At 44.6% G+C, this 23,238-nt stretch overlaps 2 protein-coding genes across 4 annotated transcripts; one reads left to right on the top strand and one right to left on the bottom strand.

The window, feature by feature from the left end:
* Window positions 1-1,742: 1,742 nt before the first annotated feature.
* Window positions 1,743-22,568, bottom strand: minar1 (membrane integral NOTCH2 associated receptor 1). 3 transcript variants are annotated; one of them, XM_038303055.1, is made up of 4 exons: window positions 21,565-22,567; window positions 16,977-18,407; window positions 7,640-7,909; window positions 1,743-2,082 (listed from the first exon to the last, which is right to left on the bottom strand). In XM_038303055.1, exons 1-4 carry the CDS (start codon window positions 22,339-22,341, stop codon window positions 1,882-1,884), a joined length of 2,679 nt encoding a protein of 892 aa, XP_038158983.1. In that variant the 5' UTR covers window positions 22,342-22,567; the 3' UTR covers window positions 1,743-1,881. The 3 variants fall into 3 exon arrangements, with proteins under 3 accessions (XP_038158983.1, XP_038158984.1, XP_038158985.1); XM_038303056.1 differs by having other exon boundaries at window positions 1,743-2,079; XM_038303057.1 differs by lacking the exon at window positions 1,743-2,082 and adding an exon at window positions 5,734-5,922 and having other exon boundaries at window positions 21,565-22,568.
* On the top strand, window positions 6,582-7,269 carry LOC119795198 (E3 SUMO-protein ligase ZBED1-like). Its single transcript, XM_038303058.1, has 2 exons — window positions 6,582-6,703; window positions 6,802-7,269. Exons 1-2 carry the CDS (start codon window positions 6,620-6,622, stop codon window positions 7,150-7,152), a joined length of 435 nt encoding a protein of 144 aa, XP_038158986.1. The 5' UTR covers window positions 6,582-6,619; the 3' UTR covers window positions 7,153-7,269.
* Window positions 22,569-23,238: the final 670 nt, after the last annotated feature.

Here is a 23,238-nt window from a genome sequence, read left to right as displayed (position 1 = left end):
TCTAATCAAACTTTGTTTAAACCTATAAATTCAACTGAATCTTTTACATAGATTCTATCACTTTATTATAGGAGGCTTAAATATTATTTAGATAGAAATACAGTACATAGAACATACTTGCTGAAGATATACAGGTGCTGGTCATAAAATTAGAATATCATGAAAAAGTAGATTGATTTCAGTAATTCCATTTAAAAAGTGAAACTTGTATATTATATTCATACATTACATACAAACTCATATATTTCAGATGTTTATTTTGTTTAATTTTGATGATTACAAATGACAACAAATGAAAATCTCAAATTCATCATATCAGAAAATTAGAATATTACTGAAGACCAATAAAAACAAAGGATTTATAGAAATGTTGGCCAACTGAAAAGTATGAACATGAAAAGTATGAGCATGTACAGCACTCAGTATTTAGTTGGGCCTCCTTTGGCCTGTATTACTGCAGCAATGCGGCGTGGCATGGAGTCGATCAGTCTGTGGCACTGCTCAGGTGTTATGATAGCCCAGGTTGCTCTAATAGTGGCTTTTAGCTCTTCTGAATTGTTGGGTCTGGTGTATTGCATCTTCTTCTTCTTCACAATACCCCATAGATTTTCTATGGGGTTAAGGTCAGGAGAGTTTGCTGGCCAATTAAGAACAGGGATACCATGGTCCTTCAACCAGGTACTGGTAGCTTTGGCACTGTGTGCAGGTGCCAAGTCCTGTTGGAAAATGAAATCTGCATCTCCAAAAAGTTGGTCAGCTGCAGGAAGCATGAAGTGCTCTAAAACTTCCTGGTATGTGGCTGCGTTGACCCTGGACCTCAGAAAACACAATGGACCAACACCAGCAGATGACATGGCACCCCAAACCATCACTGACTGTGGAAACTTTACACTGGACTTCAAGCAACGTGGATGAAGTGCCTCTCTTCTTTCCCTCCAGACTCTGGGACCTTGATTTCCAAAGGAAATGCAAAATTTACTTTCATCAGAGAACATGACTTTGGACCACTCACCAGCAGTCCAGTCCTGTTTCTCTTTAGACGCTTCTGACGCTGTCTGTGGTTCAAGAGTGGCTTGACACAAGGAATGCGACAGCAGAAACCCATGTCTTTCATACGTCTGTGTGTGGTGGTTCTTGAAGCACTCACTCCAGCTGCAGTCCACTCTTTGTGAATCTCCCCCACATTTTTGAAGGGGTTTTGTTTCACAATCCTCTCCAGGGTGCGGTTATCTCTCTTGCTTGTACACTTTTTTCGACCACATCTTTTCCTTCCCTTCGCCTCTCTATTAATGTGCTTGGACACTGAGCTCTGTGAACAGCCAGCCTCTTTAGCGATGACCTTTTGTGTCTTGCCCTCCTTGTGCAAGGTGTCGATGGTCGTCTTTTGGACAACTGTCAAGTCAGCAGTCTTCCCCATGATTGTGTAGCCTATAGAACTAGACTGAAAGACCATTTAAAGGCTTTTGCAGGTGGTTTGAGTTAATTAGCTGATTAGAGTGTGGCACCAGGGGCCATCAATTTTGAACCTTTTCACAATATTCTAATTTTCTGATATGATGAATTTGAGATTTTCATTTGTTGTCATTTGTAATCATCAAAATTAAACAAAATAAACATCTGAAATATATGAGTTTGTATGTAATGTATGAATATAATATACAAGTTTCACTTTTTAAATGGAATTACTGAAATCAATCTACTTTTTCATGATATTCTAATTTTATGACCAGCACCTGTACATTGTCTTTTGTCATGTTTCAATATAGTCACTGGAGTAAGTTAGTACTGCACCAAAAAAATGAACAGTTCAGCAGGTCTGACAGGTGCTAAATGTTCCTGCTTCGATAGAGGGAAGGTCTGAAAATGCAGGAGCCAATCTACTCAGGATTTCATGGTGCAAATGGGAACAACAACCACCAGGATGACGGTGCAGGTTGCAGCTGCAATCAGAGCTCCAATTTTACAGACCTTAGCCCTCCTAAACTCTGCCTCCTTCCTTCGTAGCAGCGCGTCATATCCTGCAGGGTGGATGTCTTCCATCCAGTACTCCAGGTCGTTGGGGTTTAGGGCGTCCATGCTCTGCTGAAAGAAGCAAAGGACATTAGCCAGGTTGGCAGCAAATAAGGCAGATTTAGAGAAAAAACCCAAAGTACAAGAAAAACAAATCATTGTATTGTCTTATTTCAAGTTAATATTATCTAATTATCTTATTTAAAGAGTAAAAACGCTCATTCCGTTGGTGGATCATCTTATTTACCTGCTCAGATTAAGGATAAATACAGTTAGTTTAAGAAACTGTAGCTTATTTCTATTTGGTTTTTGCAGTGCAGACAGTGAACTGAAGTGCATCTTCCCAAACTTGACAAATCAATTTGACTTTTTTTTAAGACAAGATTTACCTGTTTAATTTTATAGTGCTAACATTTTATGCTGTGACCTGCCATGACCTGCAATGACCTACAATGACCTGCAATTACCTGCCATGATCTGCAATGACCTACAATGGCCTGCAATGACCTACAATGACCAGCAATGACCTTCAATGACCTACAATGGCCTGCAATGACCTTCAATGACCTACAATGGCCTGCAATGACCTACAATGACCTGCAATGACCTTCAATGACCTACAATGAACTGCCATGACCTGCTATGACATGCAATGATCTACAATGACCTGCAATGACCTACAATGACCTGCCATGACCTGCAATGACCTACAATCACCTGCAATGACCTGCCATGACCTGCAATGACCTGCAATGACCTTCAATGACCTACAATGGCCTGCAATGACCTTCAATGACCTACAATGGCCTGCCATGACCTGCCATGACTTGCAATGACCTACAATGGCCTGCAATTACCTGCCATGACCTGCAATGACCTACAATGACCTGCAATGACCTTCAATAACCTACAATGGCCTGCCATGACCTGCAATGACCTGCCATTACTTGCAATGACCTACAATGGCCTGCAATGACCTGCCATGACTTGCAATGACCTGCAATGGCCTGCAATTACCTGCCATAACCTGCAATGACCTACAATGGCCTGCAATGACCTGCCATGAACTGTTATGACTTGCAATGACCTACAATGTCCTGCAATGACCTGCCATGACCTGCAATGACCTACAATGACTGGCCATGACCTGCCATGACTTGCAATGACCAACAATGGCCTGCAATGACTTGCCATGACTTGCAATGACTTGCCATGACCTGTCATGACTTGCAATGACCTACAATGGCCTGCAACGACCTGCCATGACCTGCAATGACTTGCCATGACCTAGAATGACCTGCCATGACCTGCAAGGGCCTACAATGACCTACAATGATCTACCATGACCTGCAATTACCTGCTATGACCTGCAATGACCTATTTGTTGATGAATTTATGTTCCAAAGTAATTTAAAATACTTGCGAGTTTGTTTATTTTCTCAATAAACATTATCTAGGCTAAGAGAGATAAAGGCTAAACTGGAGCTTTTGACCTAAATGGGATGCAATAGAAGTTATTTGTTTTTAAGTTAACTCTAACTAGACTGCTGGAGGACATAGGGACCCCTATTTCATCATTCTGCTTCATTCTATCTCTATTCTCCCACTCTGCAGAATCTGTTAGTTCAATCTCTAACGTTCTGCTCTCTCTGCTTGTTTTCATAGTAGCTTCATCTGGTCTGTTCCTGTTTGGCTGTGACTCCATCCTGGAGTCACAGCTGTGCTGCTGCCATCAACACCTTTGTTTCTAGATGTTGGAGCTTGGCTTGTTTTTCAGTGTAGTCCTGGGAGCTGGCTTGGAGCTCATCTGCCTGGATGTGTGTTTCCTGGACGGGGCCGCCTGTGGAGCTGGTTGACAGTTGCCTTTTGTATCTATGCTTCTTTCACTATGTCTGCTTCTGTCTCCTTGAACCCCAGTCGGCCTCAGCAGATGGCTGCTCACACTGAGCCCGTTTCTGCTGGAGGTTTCTTCCTGTTCAAAGGGAGTTTTTCCTATCCACTGTTGCTACAAGCATTGTTAGTGTGAGGGATTGCTGAAGAGTAAAAAGTCGATGCAATCAACTGATTTTCGTTAGATAGAAAACTGGTGACCCTGTCTGCCTGGGGTCAGACAGGTCCTAGGTGAGGGGCCAGACAAAGATCAGCCCAAAAACCCCTATAATGAATAATGCAAATGGACATAGTGTTCCCTCGCCTGGACGTGGGTCACTGGGGCCCCACTCTGGATACAGGCCTAGAGGTGGGGCATGCTGGCAAGCCCCTGGTGGCCGGGCTATTACCCATGGCCGGGCACAGCCCAAAGAGGAAACATGGGTCCTCCCTCCAATTGGCTCACCACCTGTAGGAGGGGCAAAAGGGGTCGGGTGCATTGTTTCATGGGTGGCATTTGAGAGCAGGGACCTTGGCATTCTGACCCTTGGCTGAAGAAGCTGGCTCTTGGGACATGGAATGTCACCTCTGGTGGGGAAGGAGCCTGAGTTGGTGCACGAGCTTGAAAGGTTCCAACTAGAGATAGTTGGACTTATCTCGACGCATTGCTCTGGCTCTGGAACCAGTCTCCTTGAGAGGGGCTGGACATTCTTCCACTCTGGAGTTGCCCCTGGTGAGAGGCGCCGAGCAGAAGTGGGCATTCCTGTTGCCCCTCATCTTGGTGCCTGTGCGTTGGGGTTCACCCCGGTGAATGAGAGGGTTGCCTCCCTCCACATACGTGTGGGGGGACGGGTTCTGACTGTTGTTTGTGCTTATGCGCCAAAGAGCAGTTCAGATTACCCACCCTTTTTGGAGTCTTTAGAGGGGCTACTGGAGAGTGCCCCTCCAGGGAGGGCAATAAACATCTTAAAGTATCAAAAACATAAATTCCCAGCGGGCTGGGAATAGAATTTACCTATAGAATCACAACACAAGTCATCAGTGTCACAGGTCAGTCACAAACTTTGTTGTTAAAGGTTTGCTGCCTTTTTCTATTGTGGAGGCTCTATGGTGGAGGTAAGCAAGCTTTAGGTTATATATTTGACCAGTTTAGCCTTTATCTCTCTTAGCCTAGATAATGTTTATTGAGCAAAATTTACACAGCCATGTTATTGTTGATGTTTTGTGTATTGTATTGTATATGTCAATTAGGGAGATGATAACAGCCCTTAACCACAGATACCAGTCCCCCAGCAAAGACATGCTGTCAAATACACTCATACCAGCATGGTATGCAGTAGAGAAGGAAAATGTCAAGAAAGAATTGCAAGACGTCAGAGATGTGGCTGTGACTGCGGATGGATGGACCAGTTTGGCACAAGACCATTACTTGACTGTTTCAGTCGACTTTGTGAGAGAGGGGGCCATGAAGGAGAAAATCCTGCATACCAGGGCAGTCTACACTTCACAGACAGGGAATGTAATAGCCGAGGAGATAGGGGATATTCTTGATGAATTCAATATAAAGGATAAAGTTGGTGCAATCACTGTAGACAATGCGGCTAATATGGATGTAACAGTGAAAAGAACATTAGAAAGATTGCCTGTTTTGCTCATACTCTAAACATTGCTGCTCAAAAGCTGTACACTATACCAGTGATCTCAAAGTGTGCAGGAAGAATCCGAGCTACAGTGGTGTGGTTAAAACGGTGCAGCTTGGCCAAACCTATCCATAAAAAGAAGCAGCGTCTTCTTGGTTAGTAGAAATCAAAGTGGACTAAACTTAGTTTCAAAATGATATGGCTAAATCAATCATTGAACTATCACAGCAAATACACAACCTGTTTGTAAACCACACACACCATCTTTCTTTAGGTCTTCCAGAACATGCTGTCATTTTAGATGTGAAGAACCGGTGGAACAGCCTGTTCCTGATGGTGGAGCGATTTCTGGAGCAGTTTCCTGCTATCCAGGCAGCCTCCATGGACCCTCGGTTAAAAAAATCAATGGAGAAGGACAGGTATTGTAGATGAGGATAGATTGTGGGATTACCTTATACTTTTTTCAAACCAACCAATGTGCTGGGCTTTGCTCTAACTAATACAACAATGTGTATATTTCCTTTCAGACTGGAGAGACTTTCTGATGAAGATTTTAGAAAAGCAGAACAGTTTGTCAGAGTTATGAAAATACTATATACTTCAACCATCTGCATCTCTGCTGAAAGGAGTCCAACTTTGGGCAAGATTCTGCCCATTTTGGGGAAGCTCCAGCATCACTTCGCAGTTACTGATGAGGACTCCTCCTTCACACAAGCTATCAAGGAAAAGATCTGGCGTGACCTCTCAAAAAGATACCAAGTATGTTGCATATTTTTGTTGTTTTCTATAGGTTAACTATACTCAGACATCATGATATATATCATACCAAAATACATTTCTGCTTTTGTCTTGCAGGATGAAAGAATCAGGCAGTTCTTGGAGGAGAGCATAGCCTTAGACCAGAGATTCAAGATGAAAGTAGGCGAAGAAGTGTAAACCAGAATACAAGAGGGAGCTCATGAGTAGAACCTCACAACAGGTGTTTTTTTTTTCTTTCTGATTGATAATTTTATTTCCACTTCAAATGTAGGTCTGTTTATATGACTCCCATTATAATCTATTGAACACTGAATGAAGTTGTAATTTTCTAGGCCCAGCAGATGAAGCTGGAGGTTGAGAGGACAGCTGGTCCCCGTGATGACAACTCCTCTGATGAAGACTATGGAGCTGCAGTAGGACCACTGGTAAAATAAAGCAATACAAAGACATCCCATTTCCCCACATTACTTAATGTTACATAACAAAATTAAATTGCTATCTATTATTTTATTTTTGTTTACAGAAAAAGCCAAAGCTCTCTGCTCTTGAGGAGCCATTTGCTGATGAAGACATGGCAGTTGAAATGAGACAAGAGAACAGTTCTAGCGACACAGACAAGATTCAAGAGGAGATCCAGCGGTACAGAGGTTCACCCTCTACCCTAACTTCTGTGAATGCAGTGACCTGGTGGTGGAATGTGAGGGACACTATGCCAATGCTATCAAACTTGGCAACCAGGTATCACTGTGTGCAAGCATCATCCACACCCTCAGAGCGTACATTTTCTACTGCTGGAGACACCATCAGCCAGGAGCGGGCTTGTTTGTCTCCTGATAAAGCAGACATGTTAATCTTTCTCAAGAAGAACTGCTAAGAATTTAACAGTGAGCATTAGACACTGACTGGTCTCCAAATGTTCTTTTTCACTGGAAATGTTTTTTTTTTATATGAGAGAAGTACTTTGAATGGAAAAATCTGAGCTAAAAATAAAACTCAAGATTTGAACTTTATAATGTTGTGTAATTTTCTTTTTCTTCGAATTAATATTATAAAACTGGTATAGAAAAAAAGTATCGTTCAAGAACCGGTATCGAAGTGAAGGTATCGGTATTGGTACCGGTATCTAAAATTTTTGAACAATATCCAGCCCTACTTGGGAGAGGGACATCTGGGCCTCCCTACTGAAGCTGCTACCCCCGTGACCCGACACCAGAAAAGCGGAAGCAGTTGGATGGATAGATGGATGGATAAATGAATCAATGATCTGGTTGAACTGTAAAGTATCCTGAGATGACATGATGTAAATGGAGCTATAGAAATAAACTGAAAAGAATAGAATTAACCTAGAGAGAACTGAGTACCTGTGGGTTGAAAATTGGTTTCCTCTTTTCTCCTGGATGACATCTATATTCCTGGATGATCCGGGCTGGATGGCTGCTCTTGCTGTGTGACGGCCGACTAGGCTTCAGGTCGGTGTAGAGGGAGCCATCTTTTGTGTGAGCCTTCGATGTGAGGGTGAAGGGGCGCGGTGAGTAAATCTGTTCCACCAAGTAGGGCTCCTTTGCTGGTTTGGACAACAGCGAAGCCTCTCCTGGGTTCCGGGAGACTTCATAATACTGCTGCTGCTCTGCCTAGAAAGGGAAAAGAAGTGGCAGGTAGACAGATACAGGTGCTGGTCATAAAATTAGAATATCATGAAAAAGTAGATTGATTTCAGTAATTCCATTTAAAAAGTGAAACTTGTATATTATATTCATACATTACATACAAACTCATATATTTCAGATGTTTATTTTGTTTAATTTTGCTGATTACAAATGACAACAAATGAAAATCTCAAATTCATCATATCAGAAAATTAGAATATTACTGAAGACCAATAAAAACAAAGGATTTATAGAAATGTTGGCCAACTGAAAAGTATGAACATGAAAAGTATGAGCATGTACAGCACTCAGTATTTAGTTGGGCCTCCTTTGGCCTGTATTACTGCAGCAATGCGGCGTGGCATGGAGTCGATCAGTCTGTGGCACTGCTCAGGTGTTATGATAGCCCAGGTTGCTCTAATAGTGGCTTTTAGCTCTTCTGAATTGTTGGGTCTGGTGTATTGCATCTTCTTCTTCACAATACCCCATAGATTTTCTATGGGGTTAAGGTCAGGAGAGTTTGCTGGCCAATTAAGAACAGGGATACCATGGTCCTTCAACCAGGTACTGGTAGCTTTGGCACTGTGTGCAGGTGCCAAGTCCTGTTGGAAAATGAAATCTGCATCTCCAAAAAGTTGGTCAGCTGCAGGAAGCATGAAGTGCTCTAAAACTTCCTGGTATGTGTCTGCGTTGACCCTGGACCTCAGAAAACACAATGGACCAACACCAGCAGATGACATGGCACCCCAAACCATCACTGACTGTGGAAACTTTACACTGGACTTCAAGCAACGTGGATGAAGTGCCTCTCTTCTTTTCCTCCAGACTCTGGGACTTTGATTTCCAAAGGAAATGCAAAATTTACTTTCATCAGAGAACATGACTTTGGACCACTCACCAGCAGTCCAGTCCTGTTTCTCTTTAGCCCAGGCAAGACGCTTCTGACGCTGTCTGTGGTTCAAGAGTGGCTTGACACAAGGAATGCGACAGCAGAAACCCATGTCTTTCATACGTCTGTGTGTGGTGGTTCTTGAAGCACTCACTCCAGCTGCAGTCCACTCTTTGTGAATCTCCCCCACATTTTTGAATGGGTTTTGTTTCACAATCCTCTTCAGGGTGCGGTTATCTCTCTTGCTTGTACACTTTTTTCGACCGCATCTTTTCCTTCCCTTCGCCTCTCTATTAATGTGCTTGGACACTGAGCTCTGTGAACAGCCAGCCTCTTTAGCGATGACCTTTTGTGTCTTGCCCTCCTTGTGCAAGGTGTCGATGGTCGTCTTTTGGACAACTGTCAAGTCAGCAGTCTTCCCCATGATTGTGTAGCCTATAGAACTAGACTGAAAGACCATTTAAAGGCTTTTGCAGGTGGTTTGAGTTAATTAGCTGATTAGAGTGTGGCACCAGGGGCCATCAATTTTAAACCTTTTCACAATATTCTAATTTTCTGATATGATGAATTTGAGATTTTCATTTGTTGTCATTTGTAATCATCTAAATTAAACAAAATAAACATCTGAAATATATGAGTTTGTATGTAATGTATGAATATAATATACAAGTTTCACTTTTTAAATGGAATTACTGAAATCAATCTACTTTTTCATGATATTCTAATTTTATGACCAGCACCTGTAATCAGGGATCAGCTCCAGGAAAGGCTTTTTAGAAAATAACCCGGGATCTTATCGTTAGCACAGAATTCATGTGCTGCACAGACTACCTCTCTAAAACCTCTTAAATGCTTTAGTTTGTTTTGTTGTGGTGTCTTTGTGTGTTTAGCCGTGTTTCTTTCCTATATAAAGCCCTCCAGGGCGCGTTACTTAGGCTAACATTTTACTACTTTTCTCTGTCACACAATTACATTTGAATCTGTTCCCCTGAGTTCCTTTGGTATCTCCGCTCAGTGTTGCCAGATTAGGTGGTTTTCATTTTGATTCTGCAGGTAAAAATAGCTTTGGCCAGGGGAATATATTCTGGGGTGGTCTGGAGTCAGATTAGCGGTTTTTCAGTTGACCAATTAAAACACATGTCCACCAATCATCATCATTACTGGTTCATAGCAAAGCCTCCCTGACCTTTCTCCATCACTGATTAGCTGATGTGATCTGCCAGAACTAGTGCTGTGGCGCCACAATTGATGCTAGTTTTAGCAGCAGGTGGATCTGGTGTGATAAACCTGATGATCGATGCGTTCTGGTTGGAAGAGGAATTTTTTAAAGATGCTTGAGTGAACAACTGCTTTAGGGATTCATTGCTTGGTGCAATTAAACTCCTCCCCCTCCCTATATCAAATGCACCATTTGAAAGAGCTTCTTCACATGTTGCTCTGCTAAAGATGAGTCCAGAAATCTCATGGGCCTGCCGACCCTGTCAGGTTAGATGAATGTGAGAACTGGACTAACAGGGGACGGATGGACATGAGCATTGTTCCATCCTCCCCAACAGTTATTGGCCAGATTTCATTCAACCATGAACGGATCAGTAATTACAATAGATTAGATCAGTGGTCTCCAACCCTGGTCCTCAAGATCTACTGTCCTACAGATTTTAGATGCATCCCTGCTTCAAGACAGCTGAATCACATGATTACCTTCCAAGCCATTCATTTGATTCAGCTGTGTTGAAGCAGGGATGCATCTAAAATCTGTAGGACAGTAGATCTTGAGGACCAGGGTTGGAGGCCACTGGATTAGATTATAGTTCACCAGAGTAAAAGTTCAGTGTTCAGATGTTCAATGTTTCAGCCAACAACCTAATAAGCATTAAAGGTAAGAATTCAAAATCAACCAGAATAAATGTCATTATTTCAGTTAATCTTAGCATATGTGTGTGTGTGTCACTGATCCTAGTTTGTCTTCTAAATGTAAACAGAGGAGTATTCTACGTGGTTATGAATCCATCTGCAAACATGTTAGTACTACTATGTGATGATGGGTCACATGACCCTCACTGGATCTGACAGCACTGTGGGTCAGAGCTGTTTATGGAGAAACAACTCTGGGCAGATTTGGTTGGATTGTAGCGTTTTGACATGAGTTGTACTGAAGTGTTTTCATGTTCAGACACTAAATATACAGGGGTTGGACAATGAAACTGAAACACCTGGTTTTAGACCCCAATAATTTATTAGTATGGTGTAGGGTCTCCTTTTGCGGCCAATACAGCGTCAATTCGTCTTGGGAATGACATATACAAGTCCTGCACAGTGGTCAGAGGGATTTTAAGCCATTCTTCTTGCAGGATAGTGGCCAGGTCACGACGTGATGCTGGTAAAGGAAAATTTTTCCTGACTCACTCCTCCAAAACACCCCAAAGTGGCTCAATAATATTTAGATCTTTCACCAGTCTTGCTGTATGTATTGGTGCATTGTCATCCTGATACATGGCACCTCCTTCAGGATACAATGTTTGAACCATTGGATGCACATGGTCCTCCATAATGGTTTGGTAGTCCTTGGCAGCGACATGCACATCTAGCACAAGTATGGGGCCAAGGGAATGCCATGATATGGCAGACCAAATCATCACTGATCCAACCCCACGGACAGTTTTGGTGGAAACAGGAGAGTTGAGGTGCACATTTAATCCTGCCGTGATTTGGGCAGTAATGTTTTTTTTGGATACAATCCAGGTTAGCACCCGAACATCCCTTTCAGACAGCTTCCTCTTTGGTCCACGGTTAATCCTGTTGAATGTGGTTCATCCTTCTTGGTGGTATGCTGACATTACCCTGGATATCGTGGCTCTTGATACATCACAAAGACTTGCTATCTTGGTCACAGATGCACCAGCAAGACATGCACCAACAATTTGTCCCCTTTTGAACTCTGGTATGTCACCCATATTGTGTGCATTGCAATATTTTGAGCAAAACTATGCTCTTACCCTGCTAATTGGACCTTCACACTCTGCTTTTATTGGTTCAATGTGCAATTAATGAAGATTGGCCACCAGGCTGGTCCAATTGAGCCATGAAACCTTCCACACTAGAATGAGAGGTGTTACAGTTTCATTGTCCAACCCCTGTAACTATATATTAACTGGGTGGCTTGTTGTGATGTTTTTTAACAGATGTTTGAGCTGGAAAAGCTGGACTCTATCTGGCAACACCGCCTCTGCTCTGTCTGGTGCTGGAGTTAGGAGGTTTTTCACAGCTTCCATCTGCTTCTGCTTGAGGTTTCCTCCTGTTAAAGTCTCAATTCCATTCAGTTTATTTCTATAGCACCAATTCATCCAGTCAGATTGGTTCAAAGGTTACTATGTTAGACATTAATCCCCAACCCAAGGCCCCAGCCCATGTGTCAGTTGTTACTGGGCCACACAGCAAGAGAAAATAACCTCTTTTATTTCCGACTGATTTATTTCCTTCATCTGAACAAAGGTGTTTTATTTTGAAAAATGCCCAGATTATCTCTCTCCATGCAATCTTTTGGTTTACCTTAAATAGAGAATGTTTTAACCAACCTGTCTCCATGATTATGACTCTATAAAGTGCTCTGAGAAGACGTGGTGTCAGTTGGCGTTATTTGCTAGTCTAATGTTACTAATCCAAATACATCAAATATGGAGCAGCATTTCTGGACTACTGATAATCAATCCCACAACAAGATGTCATCAGCCTGATTCCCATCAGCGTTCGTGCAAATAGGGGTGATACAGACCAACAAGCATTAAACTGATACAGTTAGTTTTAGTTATTAGAGCCTGATTTCCAGTAGAAGACATGATAAAATATTAATTTCACCATTACTATTTTCTAAACACTCAACCTGCCATGACCTGCAATGATCTACAATGACCTACAGCGACCTGCCATGACCTACAGCGACCTGCCATGATCTACAATGACCTGCCATGCCCTACAATAACCTGCAATGACCTACAATGACCTGTCATGACCTACCATGACCTGCAATTACCTGCCATGGCCTGCAGTGACCTTCCATGACCTACAATGACCTGCCATGCCCTACAATAACTTTCAATGACCTACAATGACCTGCAATTACCTGCCATGACCTTCAGTGACCTTCCATGACCTATATTGACCGACAATGACCTGCAATTACCTGCCATGGCCGGCAATTACCTGCCTTGACCTACATTTATCTGCAATTACCTACCATGACCTGCAATGACCTTCCACAACCTACAGTCACCTGCCATGACCTACAATGAATCTGCCATGACCTGCAATGACCTGCCATGACCTGCATCGACCTGGAATGACCTTCCACAACTTAAAATCACCTGCCATGACTTACAATGATGTGCCATGGCCTTCAATGAATCTGCCATGACCTACAATGATGTGCCATGACCTTCAATGAATCTGCCATGACCTGCAATGACCTGCCATGACCCGGGTGATTGTGAATCTATGCAGGCAACATGTCGCTCTATTTTGATTTGGCTACATTTAGTACTATCTGGGAATTTTGATGCCACAAAATAATAGAGGTCTGTCTAAAAGAGTAAGAGAATTCACGAAAGACTGAATAAGTATTAAATATAAATAAGAGCAAATGATCCTCTCCTTGGGTTGCCACCTTATCGTGGTGGAGAGGTTTGAGTGTCCCATTGATCCTGGGAGCTATGCTGTCTGGGGCTTTATGCCCCTGGTAGGGTCACCCAAGGCAGACAGGTCCTAGGTGAGGAACCAGACAAAGCGCAGCCCAAAGACCCTTATGACGAGTACGATCTTTGGATTCGGCGTTCCCTCGCCCGGACGCGGGTCACCGGGGCCCCACTCTGGAGCCAGGCCTGGACGGGGGGCATGATTGCGAGCGCCTGGTGGCCGGGCTTTTACCCATGGGGCCCGGGGGGGCTCAGCCTGAAGAGGAAACATGGGTCCCCCCTTACATGGGCCCACCACCCGTGAGAGGGGCCATAGGGGTCGGGTGCAATGTGTGTCGGGTGGCGGCTGAGGGAGGGGACCCTAGCGGTCCGATCCTCGGCTGCAGAAGCTAGCTCTAGGGACGTGGAACGTCACCTCACTGGTGGGGAAGGAACTGGGGCTAGTGTGTGAGGCTGAGAGGTTCCGGCTAGGAATAGTCGGTCTCACCTCGACGGATGGTTCTGGTTCTGGAACCAGTCTCCTTGAGAGGAGGCTGGACATACTTCCACTCTGGAGTTGCCCACGGTAAGAGGCGCCGGGCAGGAGTGGGCATACTTGTTGCCCCCCCACTTCGGTGTCTGTACGTTGGGGTTCACCCCGGTGAACGAGAGGGTAGCCTCCCTCCGCCTACGGGTTCTGACTGTTGTCTGTGCTTACGGACCAAACAACAGTTCAGAATACCCACCCTTCTTGGAGTCCTTAGAGGGAGTACAGGAGGGTGCCCCTCCTGGAGACTCCCTTGTTCTGCTGGGAGACTTCAACGCTCACGTGGGCAATGACAGTGAGACCTGGAGGGGCGTGGTTGGGAGGAATGGCTGCCCCGATTTGAACTCGAGTGGTGTTCTGTTGTTGGACTTCTGTGGTCGTCATGGATTGTCCATAACGAACACCATGTTCAAGCATAAGGGTGTCCATATGTGCTCTAGACACCGGGACACCCTAGGCCACAGCTCGATGATCGACTTTGTCATCGTTTCATCGGACTGGCGGCCGTATGTCTTGGACACTCGGGTGAAGAGGTTTGCGGAGCTTTCCACTGACCACTACCTGGTGGTGCCTGGCAGGCCCACATGTTTGGGCCTGCCAGGCAGGCCCATACCATGCGGCATGCGGCTCGGGTGGTTGCTGAGGCAAAAACTCGGTTGTGGGAGGAGTTTGGAGAGGCCATGGAGAAAGACTTCCGTACAGCTCCAAAGCGATTCTGGTCTGCCATCCGGCGTCTCAGGAGGGGGAAGCCGTGCAGCACCAACACTGTTTATAGTGGGGATGGTGAGCTGCTGACCTCAGCTCGGGATGTTGTGGGTCGATGGGCGGAATACTTCGTAGACCTCCTCAATCCCACCAACATGCCTTCCATTGAGGAAGCTAGGCCTGGGGACTCTGGACTGGGCTCTCCAATCTCTGTGGGCGAGGTCGCTGAGGTGGTTAAAAGGCTCCTCGGTGGTAGGTCCCCGGGGGTGGATGAGATCCGCCCGGAGTTCCTAAAGGTCCTGGATGTTGTAGGGTTGTGTTGGCTGACGCGACTCTGCAACATTGCATGGAAATCAGGGGCAGTTCCCCTGGATTGGCAGACTGGGGTGGTGGTCCCCCTATTCAAAAAGGGGGACCAAAAGGTGTGCTCCAATTACAGGGGAGTCACACTCTTAAGCCTCCCGGGAAGGTCTATTCGGGGGTGCTGGAGAGGAGGGTTCGTCGGATAGTCGAACCTCGGATTCAGGAAGAGCAGTTTGGTTTTTGTCCGGGTTGTGGAATGCTGGACCAGCTCTACATCCTCAGCAGGGTCCTGGAGGGTGCATGGGAGTTCGCCCAACCAGTCTACAAGTGCTTTGTGGACTTGGAGAAGACATTCAACCGTGTTCCTTTGGGGGGCCCTGTGTGGGGTTCTCCTGGAGTACTGGGTGCCGGGCCCTTTAATACGGGCTGTCAGGTCCCTGTATGACCGGTGTCAGAGTCTGGTCCGCATTGCTGGCAGTAAGTCGGGCTCGTTTCCGGTGAGAGTTGGACTCCGCCAGGGCTGCCCTTTCTCACCGATTCTGTTCATTACCTTCATGGACAGAATTTCTAGGCGCAGCCAAGGTGTTGAGGGGATCCGTTTTGATGGCCTTAGGATTGCGTCTCTGCTTTTTGCAGATGATGTGGTTCTGTTGGCTTCATCAGGTCGTGATCTGCAGCTCTCGCTGGATCAGTTCGCAGCCGAGTGTGAAGCGGCCGGGATGGGGATCAGTGCCTCCAAATCCGAGGCCATGGTCTTGAGCCGGAAAAGGGTAGAGTGCCTTCTCCGGGTCAGGGGGGGTGTCCTGCCCCAAGTAGAGGAGTTTAAGTATCTCGGGATCTTGTTCACGAAAAAGGACAAAGGGAGAGAGAGGTCGACAGGCGGATTGGCGCAGCGTCTGCCGTGAAGCGGGCGCTGTACCGCTCCATCGTGGTGAAGAGAGAGCTGAGTCAAAAAGCGAAGCTCTCGATTTACCGGTCGATCTACGTTCCTACCGTCATGACTGAAAGGACGAGATTGCGGATACAAACGGCCGAAATGGGTTTCCTCCATAGGGTGGCTGCACTCTCCCTTAGAGATGGGGTGAGAAGCTCGGTCATCCGGGAGGGACTCTGAGTAGAGCCGCTGCTCCTCCACGTCGAGAGGAGCCAGTTGAGGTGGCTCGGGCATCTGGTTAGGATGCCTCCTGGACACTTCCCTGATGAGGTGTTCCGGGCACGTCCCACCGGGGGAAGGCCCCAGGGAAGACCCAGGACACGCTGGAGAGACTATGTTTCTCAGCTGGCCTGGGAATGCCTTGGGGCTCCTCCTGAGGGGCTAGAAGAAGTGACTGCGGAGAGGGAAGTCTGGGCCTCCCTTCTTAAGCTGCTGCCCCCGCGACCCGACCCCGGATAAGCGGAGGAAGATGGATGGATGGATGGATGGAAGAGCAAATGATTAAACACAGCAGTCTGTTCGTTAAGTTTGGACTGGCATGAACCTATATCATATAACAACTGCAGCAGTTTCATGATTGGAGTTCTATGGCAAACATTTATCTACATTTGTGATTTTAGTAAAACTGTCCTTTAAATTTTATCTCATGCTATTTCTTATAAGAAGGTGATAGTTACTGTTTTATTCGGGTCAAATACTAAAATTGAGGGTGCACTGCAAAAATCTAAAGTGTCATTTTTTATTAAAATAAGTGCATTTCTTCTTGAATTGAGGAGGTAAGTGTGACACTTTGCCAATGGAACAAGACAATTTACATTTAAAATGAGAAAAAACAATTGCATTGTCTTATTTCTAGAGCATATTATCTAATTATCCTATTTTAAGAATAAATTAGATTCCATTAGCAGATCATGTTCTTTACCTTCTCAGATTAAGGGGAAATAAACTTAATTTAAGACATTTTGACATCTTTCTAGAGGTTTTTTGCAGTTTAAAGTTTTGTTTACCTCTTTAGCTTTCCAATGTCTGTCCTGGCTATCATCATTGTCCATGTTCCTGTCTCCATGGCGACACGAGATGGACACAGCTCTCAAGGTGCGAGGAGAATTGCTCATGCTGGCTACCTTTGATTCAGTAGCACTGCTCTCCTCAACATGTGATCTTGAAAGCCTCTGAGCATAAAGGCTCCTTTTCAGAGCTCTTATTCTGAGACTGTCGCTGTTTCCCTTATCTGACTGACCTTCTCCAGGTTCCCCACTTCCTGCTCTCATGCTGTGACCAATGGTGTGGCATGAGTAAAGATGGGCTGAGAGGAGACCGTCAGAATGCGGATGATGCTGAGGTGCTGATTTGTCGCAGGTAGAACCAGACACAGCACCTGTGTTCTTCCCTGGTTTCTTGTTGGTCTCCGGCTCCTGGTTGTTCTGATCCAGTTTGTTGAGTTTAGAGAGAACCTGGGACATCTCCATACGGACCCCAGAAAGAGTCTCAAGTTTTTTCTCTATCTCTGCAATTCTCATCACCAGTTTGCTGACACTCAGTTTCAACTCGTCATCTGTGTTTTCCTGCAGATGGAGCAAACGGTCCAGCTTGGACCTGTCCAGCCCGCCGCCGTGCTCAGGGGAGCTGTCGCCCTCCGATTTCAGCGTTAACTGAGACAGGGAGCCATTACTGTTCTGACTTGATGGCTGGACCACCCCCAGAGAGTCACAGGTGCTCATGTCGTCGAGAAAACGGAAGATGTCACTGATGTCATCACTGATAATCTTTTCCTCTGAGTGTTTCGGCTCCTGTCTGTCCCTGCAGGAGAACTTGGATGGGTAGTTTGTGGTGGTTTTTGGATCAGCCTGCTCCGTTTGAGTTCCAACACTAGAGGAGACGTCTGTCCCCTGAAAGGATCCCCCGCTCCAGTTTTTCTCTCTCAGCTTTTTGCCTGCAGAGCATCTTGCCACCAAGGAAACATCGCTGGTTTTTATGCCGTTATATTTTTTGGTAAAGTTGGGAGAATCTATAACCTTTTCCTTTGAGTTAGAAAAGAATTGTTCATTTTTATTAGGGCTTCTGCTGATGCTGTAAAGAATATTTCCTTTCTGTTGTTTACTCCTTTTATTAGAAACATCAGAATCATCTTGCATATTGAGACTAAGGCTCTTCAGTGGCCACACAGGTTGTTTCACAGCTTCAGTTACGTTCTTGCTCCTGGTGACATGCTTTAATGCTGGCATTGGTCCAAAGTAGGTGGATGTTTGTAAATCCTCCAGGCTTTCATGCTTGACCCTCAATTTGTCCTTCATAGGATAGTTGAATGCAGGATCCATATACGGGTTACTGTAGGACAATTCAAAACTGTGGTTAAAATATGGAGCCGGTTTGCGCAAATAGACCCTTTGGCAGCTGTCTCCAGTTTTGCTTTTTTGATGACATTCACTGGTGGGAACCTGCAAAAACACACAGAAAGGTCGAGTTAGATTTACGAGACACTGCTGAACAAATACATCAAAAACTCTACAGTAGATGACAATCACAAACCCAAACAGAATAAAAGATTCCCCTCCCTGATCTGACCAGCCTTTTAACTTTCATTTAACCCAGTTCTCTTCATCCCAAAGGATAGTTTCACTTTAGCAGATCATTATCAGATAGTGTAGTTTGAGGCGGGAACATTATACTTTAAGCTTTACTATATGGCCCATTTACTGATTTAATGCATGATTCAAAAAACTTCTCCTCCTACTGGAGGGGTATGTAAAGATGTCTACAGCCATCCCTCACACTAAGCATGCTTGTAGCGACAGTGGAGAGGAAAAACTCCCTTTGAACAGGAAGAAACCTCCAGCAGAACCAGGCTCATTGTGAGCGGCCATCTGCTGAGGCCGACTGGGGTTCAAGGAGACAGAAGCAGACATAGAAAAAGAAGCATAGATACAAAAGGCAACTGTCAACCAGCTCCACAGGCGGCCCCGTCCAGGAAACACACAGCCAGGCAGACGAGCTCCGAGCCAGCTCGCATGTCAGAGGATGAAGAGAGCACATCCAGTTAGTCACAGTCAGAGAAACAGGACTACACTGGAAAACAGGCCAAGCTCCAACATCTAGAAACAAAGGTGTTGATGGCAGCAGCACAGCTGATATTTCTCTCCAGGATGGAGTCACAGCCAAACAGGAACAGACCAGATGAAGCTACTATGAGAAAAAGCAGAGAGAGCAGAATGTTAGAGATTGAACTAACAGATTCTGCAGAGTGGGAGAATCATCATCATCTTTTTTTGAAGAGCGCTTTAGAACAGCTACGGCTGAAAATAAAGTCCTGAACAATAAGACATAATAAAGAATCAAATACAGATTAAAAATATAAAATAAGGCAATAATTTCTTGAAGCTAAATAAACATCACAATAACTAGTGTTGAAAGCCTTAGATGCCTTCTTATCACTGCACTCCAGGAAAACATTTTTAGTTTGTACATTTATACATACACTATATTGCCAAAAGTATTTGCTCACCCATCCAAATTATTGGAATCAGGTGTTCCAATCACTTCCATGGCCACAGGTGTATAAATTCAAGCACCTAGGCATGCAGACTGTTTTTACAAACATTTGTGAAAGAATGGGTCGCTCTCAGGAGCTCAGTGAATTCCAGCGTGGAACTGTGATAGGATGCCACCTGTGCAACAAATCCAGTCGTGAAATTTCCTCGCTCCTAAATATTCCACAGTCAACTGTCAGCTGTATTATAAGAAAATGGAAGTGTTTGGGAACGACAGCAACTCAGCCACGAAGTGGTAGGCCACGTAAACTGACGGAGCGGGGTCAGCGGATGCTGACGCGCATAGTGCGAAGAGGTCGCCAACTTTCTGCAGAGTCAATCACTACAGACCTCCAAACTTCATGTGGCCTTCAGATTAGCTCAAGAACAGTGCGCAGAGAGCTTCATGGAATGGGTTTCCATGGTCGAGCAGCTGCATCCAAGCCATACATCACCAAGTGCAATGCAAAGCGTCGGATGCGGTGGTGTGAAGCACGCCGCCACTGGACTCTAGAGCAGTGGAGACGCGTTCTCTGGAGTGACGAATCGCGCTTCTCCATCTGGCAATCTGATGGACGGGTCTGGGTTTGGCGGTTGCCAGGAGAACGGTACTTGTCTGACTGCATTGTGCCAAGTGTAAAGTTTGTTGGAGGGGGGATTATGGTGTGGGGTTGTTTTTCAGGAGCTGGGCTTGGCCCCTTAGTTCCAGTGAAAGGAACTCTGAATGCTTCAGCATACCAAGACATTTTGGACAATTCCATGCTCCCAACTTTGTGGGAACAGTTTGGAGCTGGCCCCTTCCTCTTCCAACATGACTGTGCACCAGTGCACAAAGCAAGGTCCATAAAGACATGGATGACAGAGTCTGGTGTGGATGAACTTGACTGGCCTGCACAGAGTCCTGACCTCAACCCGATAGAACACCTTTGGGATGAATTAGAGCGGAGACTGAGAGCCAGGCCTTCTCGTCCAACATCAGTGTGCGACCTCACAAATGCGCTTCTGGAAGAATGGTCAAAAATTCCCATAAACACACTCCTAAACCTTGTGGACAGCCTTCCCAGAAGAGTTGAAGCTGTTCTAGCTGCAAAGGGTGGACCGACGTCATATTGAACCCTATGGATTAGGAACGGGATGTCACTTAGGCTCATATGTGAGTCAAGGCAGGTGAGCAAATACTTTTGGCAATATAGTGTATATTTAATAAAGGATGCTTCTTTGCTGATCTCAGCTTTGCAGTGGCAGCTCCTTAAGTTCAATAACAACATTGTTTTTTGTTTTAAATTGGAAAGTTTAAAATGTTTAAAATAAAAAAGACAGCCTCTGGCCCGTAGACAGCTGGAGATAGGCACCAGCACCCCTTGCGACCCCCACTCCTGATAAAGTGTGTCAGATAATGGATGGATAAAAAAGACAATGATTATCTTTTTTTAAGATATTTTATTTTAATCCCGTCACCAGTTAGTTAGCACAGACAGAAAGCTGCACCTTTCAACCTCAGCAGTCGGTTTCAGATTTCAAAATATTCCATCTAGTTGCTGTTTTTTTTTTCAGTAGGGGGTCCTGCGTTGTTTGTTAGGTCATGTGACAGTTATGGTGACGCAATGAGCCAAGGGTTGAAAAATACTGAATAAAACTAAAAACATTCTATAACAGCAATATTTTGGCCATCAGCTGTTATTTCCCTAGTGGTCCCTAAATAAAACAAAAATTTTGTTTCTGCTCATCTGTATGTTTTAATGGCTCCTCAACTGATGACAGTTTCACCTTTTATCAGCCTTTTATCTTCAAGGATAAAGGTGCAGATTTTATATAATATTATAAATAATTCCAAGTAAAATAATTTAATATCTCTGAATTTATGTTACATCAAACACAGCAGCTGTGGTTCTAACAGTGAAACTAAAACATTACTGGATTTATTTAGTTTTCCAGTCCCTAACATGGAGATTCATAGATGTGTGATTTATTTTAAACATGATTTAACATTTTTTGCTGATAAGGTAATCAAATGTTTTCTGTGATTTAAATCATCCAGCCTCTTTAAAAGAGCTGTGAAAACACAAACCTGTGAGGAGAAGGACAGATTTTGGTGCCAGTCCTCCTTCATCTGGTGAGGAGTGAAACTGTGCGGGTGGCCAAGGAGCTGCCGGAGATCAGGTTCATCTGGAGGCTCTGTAGGGAGGAAGCTATTCTGCCTTTCAGGGCGGATGGACGCCTGGCTGCTGCCTAGAAGCTGAGGTAGATGACGCTCCAATGAAGCTTCTTTACATTCTAGGTCTTTAGTGAAGCGTAGGAGGAAGTTTGGGTCTGATGAGCGATGAAGGTCTAAGGTGCTGCTCGCAGGTAATTTGGAGCAGGAGTCTCCGCTCTGGACCTGCGGCTGCTGCTTTGAGTGGTGGTGGTGGTGCTGATGCTGGCGTGCATCCCTCTGCTTGGCGTCACAGTTGGTCCTCCTGCCATCTTTAAAGCTGCTTTCTGTGTTGGACCTGAACGGCTCTGCAGACTGCAGTCTGGGGGCCTTATCTTTGGGACCTTTCGGGTTCTTGGCTGGAGCCAATTCTTCATTCAACTGGATCAAGTTGAAGATGGTAACGATGTCAGCTGCTGCAATGAGCTTGTTAGAGTGCTGCTCCTCCTCCTCCACGCAGCTGAGCATCCTGCCTTTAAAGAGGGAGGCTGGGAAGGTGGGATCAAGGCAAGCTGTGGAGAACAGCAGCCTCCTGATTTTAGCCAGAGAGGCCAGGTCAAAGCGCGCGCACAGAGACTGGCACACGTCCTGGTCGGTCATCATGCTCTGCTTGATGTCCAGCTCCTCCAGGAGCTGCTCCAGGGACACCTCCATGTTCCTGCAGCAGGAGACGCTCCCACCTCAGCAAACACTGCGTCCGGTCACCTCTAATCCCACCTCACACCATGAGGCATAAAAAACAACACAAAAACCTGCAGTGGGGCTGTTACCATGGTTACAGGAGGAAAACGCAGCCAGCCGAGATGAAAGGCTGGAGGCTGCCTTTATCTCCAGTGATGGAGCAGGCAGGCAGGCAGACAGGCATTCAGGAGGGGATTCAGCCTCCCGCTCATGCAGGCAGGCAGGCAGGCAGAGACAGCCGCTCATGGAGAGACGCACCGGAGCTGTTTGAAGCACCGCCCACGCCAGCGATGACATCACTGAGCTGAAAACAAGTTTTTAATTAAAGGGAAAATTTGAGGTGCTTCATTTTTAAAATAATTCTGCTGTTCTTCACTAAAAATAAAAAATTAAGAATAATTATCGAAATTGCCTTTGCTTCTTCAAAACTATTCATTTTATAAATTGATTATAATTATAGGTAAATAAAAAAATATAATTTCCTTTGTTAAAATATCTCCCTAAAAGAGACCAAATTTTATTTTGCAAAGTCAAAAAAGTCATAGTTTGTAAAGTTCAGCAGCCAAAATTTAGGAGAAATATTTATGGTGATTTAAAGTCACTATGTCATTCATTCATTTATGGAAAAAAGTTCCACACTAAATAATTTGATTATTATTTAAAAATATGTCAGTGAGATACATATTTCGCTTACAAACGAATTATTATTTAACCAAATATTTATTTTTAAAACTAAATAGGATATTTAGTTTAATACTTAAATATTTAGTGTGTTTTATAAATAATTAGTGTGTTTCAAAAATATTTAGTATGTTTCATAAATATTAAGTTTATTTTATAAATATTTATTGTGTTTCAAAAATATTTAGT

This window comes from Cyprinodon tularosa, unplaced genomic scaffold (assembly GCF_016077235.1).
Source record: "Cyprinodon tularosa strain WSP-4 unplaced genomic scaffold, ASM1607723v1 ctg502, whole genome shotgun sequence".
NCBI classification, from domain to species: Eukaryota; Metazoa; Chordata; class Actinopteri; order Cyprinodontiformes; family Cyprinodontidae; genus Cyprinodon; species Cyprinodon tularosa.
Note: the sequence above shows the minus strand (reverse complement) of the source record. Positions and strands in the feature narration are given on the sequence as shown.